The sequence below is a fragment of the Buceros rhinoceros genome, unplaced genomic scaffold (assembly GCF_000710305.1).
Source record: "Buceros rhinoceros silvestris isolate BGI_N320 unplaced genomic scaffold, ASM71030v1 scaffold26759, whole genome shotgun sequence".
In the NCBI taxonomy this organism is placed as follows: Eukaryota; Metazoa; Chordata; class Aves; order Bucerotiformes; family Bucerotidae; genus Buceros; species Buceros rhinoceros.
Window position 1 is genome coordinate 4670 of NW_010432486.1, and position 3107 is coordinate 7776.

At 44.0% G+C, this 3107-nt stretch overlaps 1 protein-coding gene across 1 annotated transcript in view; it reads right to left on the bottom strand.

Moving 5' to 3' along the window:
• Nucleotides 1-2493, bottom strand: part of PEX26 (peroxisomal biogenesis factor 26) — a gene marked incomplete at its 5' end in the record, with an annotated part of 2665 nt that extends 172 nt beyond the window's left edge. Inside the window, 4 exons of the mRNA XM_010143805.1 lie at nt 1-41; nt 776-922; nt 1626-1939; nt 2294-2493. Of these exons, the coding sequence (XP_010142107.1) occupies nt 1-41; nt 776-922; nt 1626-1939; nt 2294-2493 (702 nt within the window). The remainder of the gene's footprint in view (nt 42-775; nt 923-1625; nt 1940-2293) is intronic.
• Between the last annotated feature and the right edge of the window lie 614 nt (nt 2494-3107).

Sequence of the window (3107 nt, forward strand, 5' to 3'; positions counted from 1 at the left end):
CTGGACCAGTTTGTAAATGAACGGCAGTGATGTGGGAGAAGCTGCAGAACAAAAGGAAAAGCAAAAGAGCCTTTATTACAAAAGGTAAAAGTAAGATACACTAAACATATTAAGAAAGAACTGACTGCAACCTAGTTGTCCTTCTTCTGTTCAGTCCAGTTCTGGGGCCTTCACACTGGGCACTGCTCACATTCCCAGCAAGCACCTTCAGTATTTTCCAATGGACTATTAGCAGAATAGCTACGGAGCACCTGCCACCCAGCAGAACGGGAAACACCCATCTCCTCCATGTCCCAGACACCAGCTCTATGTCGTGGGACCAGTCCATTCTTCGGAGGTAGCAGCAGCCGTCACTAGCATGACTCCAGCATAAACAGATCAAATGCATGCCTATGTTGTTGCCCTGGGCAACTCTCTGCCTTTCTGAGAGAACAGCCCTGGAAAGCAATCACTCTTCCAACAGATATGTACCTTGTGGCACCTCAAGATGACGAAGGCAGAGGCTGAGTCTACGACAGCTCAGCCCACCTCTCGCAGTCTGTACTTCGTCTGTTAGAAAGAGCTGAGCATGAAGTAACTGTTTACAGAAAACCGGCTTTTGAGGAGCTAGATCCTTCTACATGGATTGCAACTAGAAACATTAGAAATAAGCCCAAAGAGTAAGTTCCTACCACTGAGTTTTTGTGTCTCCCAAATCCCCACATCTATTAAAAGCATGTATTTTCTCCTCTGTAACCACAGGATTTAAAAAAAAAAGGAAATCTTAATGCTGTACCTGGGTCTAATCTCACCACCACCACATACAGCAGAAAAGTAGCTAAGAGCATCTTTTTGTAAGGAAGTAAATAGAAGTGGCTAGACATGGACCTCAGTGCTCTACGTAGCAACGTGAACATGGTCAAGAGTTTTTGGGACAGAGCACCTAGAATTCAAGAACAGAAAGTCTGTTAGGGCAGAATAAGGTAAAAAATGTAATGGACAGATACAGATAATAAAGTAAGAAACTAAAATAAGACTGTTCTTAGTTTGATTTCGTAAGAGTTGGGTTGGCTTTTTTTTTTTTGAGAGAGAAACAGCAAAATTTTGTAACATAATTCATTATACCTTTTTTCTTTTTAGGCATCTACTTTAGTATCATATGATCTTATACCACAGCAGTACCAGCTTCTCTCCTGGGATATAACGTCAAGTGATTTCCAGTTCTGGAGGAGAAGCAGTACTTTAAATGCCAGACACACACTGTTCTACGTGGGCTGAGCTATAAATGGAGATGGAGCAGCGAGAACACAGAGCCAACAAAATGTGCCCTTAAAGAATTGCTAGATTCCCTTTTGTACCTTTTTTTAAAAAACCTTCCTTTATTCTGAAGTGCTTTTTAATCCGTAAAAAAATTCTCATCTCTTGACATTGGCAGAGACTAAATACACTTTGTAATTGTCAACAAATGCATCACTAAGCCTTCCATTTCCTTCTGTCATTATGCGACAGGACTTCCTCAGGTGGCTGGTTTGTCATGACAATATTCTTAATACCGAGTAAATACTTGCTAACCTTTGTTAGTAAGGGAGTAACTAACTTGAAATAAAATTTTTAAAAAAAGAACAAATAACAGAGGGAACGCCTACCCAAAACAGTTTCTGTTGCTGCATCCTGCTGCTCTTCAGCGGCTGACTGCGTCTCTTCCTGTTGAGTCCACTGACATCGGCTTTCATGAATGGTCCCAAGAAATGCTTGCTGCTGCTCACCATCAAAAACATCACAGCTACGTACAAGCTCTTCTGCCCCCTCAAACCGGCCAAGTGGAAGCAATACATGCAACACATAGAGCTCAAGCAATGAACCATACTCAGGGAGGCTCTTATTGGTTTGGTCTGTCAGCCAGCTACTGCCAACCTCCAGCATCACCTGGGGCTCTCCCACTTTGCTGTATAACAGGATACTGAAATACAAGAAAAAAATAGAAAACACTGTCTTTGTATAAGCTGAGATCACTGACAGCAGCTATCATGGATGAGGATCTGCTCTTGAAGCACAGAGATATTTCAGAGGTGGCCAACAGGTGCAGCCACTGATGTTACTTTCTCAGCATGACCCCTTTTGTACTTTATCACCAAGAAGCAATCTCCAGGCATGCTCCAGCACACACAGGTCAACAACAGACCTGTCTCAGGTTCCGCTTTCATCCTCACTTACACCACGTAAAGTGAGAATATGACACAATATTCAAGCCTGGCCTGCTATTAAACCTAGCGCAAGCCTTGCATACCTCTGACAGCCACAGACAGAAACTCACCACAGCTCCAGAACTTTTGGAGGCAGATGTTCGGGGACATGGTAATACTGTAGGACCCATGACAGAGCCTCTCTCCACCTGTTCATCTCAGCCAGCGCCTGAATCCCCACAACACAAAGGGAGCATTTCACTTCTGCAGAACTGATGATGAAGAGACACCTAAATAAGTGCTTCTTACACCTACATTTCTCCTCGCATCCCTTCCAGAGTGAGCTGCAGCCTAGCCTAGGTACTCTGCAGTTCTCTGGCAGCCACTTCTCCTCCTTCCCCTCTCCTCACCCCCAATAAAAAGGCAAATTCAACCCCCTGAGAAGATGCACTGAGTCTGTATCTGTAGGAAGACATGGGGAAGGCTCCTAGGCACACCTCGCTTCCCTTGTCCACGCACAGATCCCTTTGTACAGCACATGTAAATACTGACAGGCCATTACCGAATAGCAGGCAAAGCCAAGCCAGCTTTTAAATGGTTATTAACTCCCTTTTTAGCAAAAAGTACCACTCCCATTAATATAGATAATTAAGAAAAAGCTAAGCAAAATCACAGCAAAGGTAGCACCAGTGGTGCTACTGCCGTTCACACAGGTAATATTTATATTCGAACACAAGAAGTTCCCAACCCCCCGCCAAAAAAAAAAAAAAAAAGAAAACCCAACAGTTTATAAAACTGTCAAAGAAAAGCCCTCTTAAAAAAACAAGCAAACAAACAAACAACAAAACCGGAAACACAGACAGGGCAGACAGGGCCTGCAGTCAGAAGCCAGCCCGAGGCTGACGCGACACCCAGCGCTTCCCAGCGCCGCCCACCCCGCATATC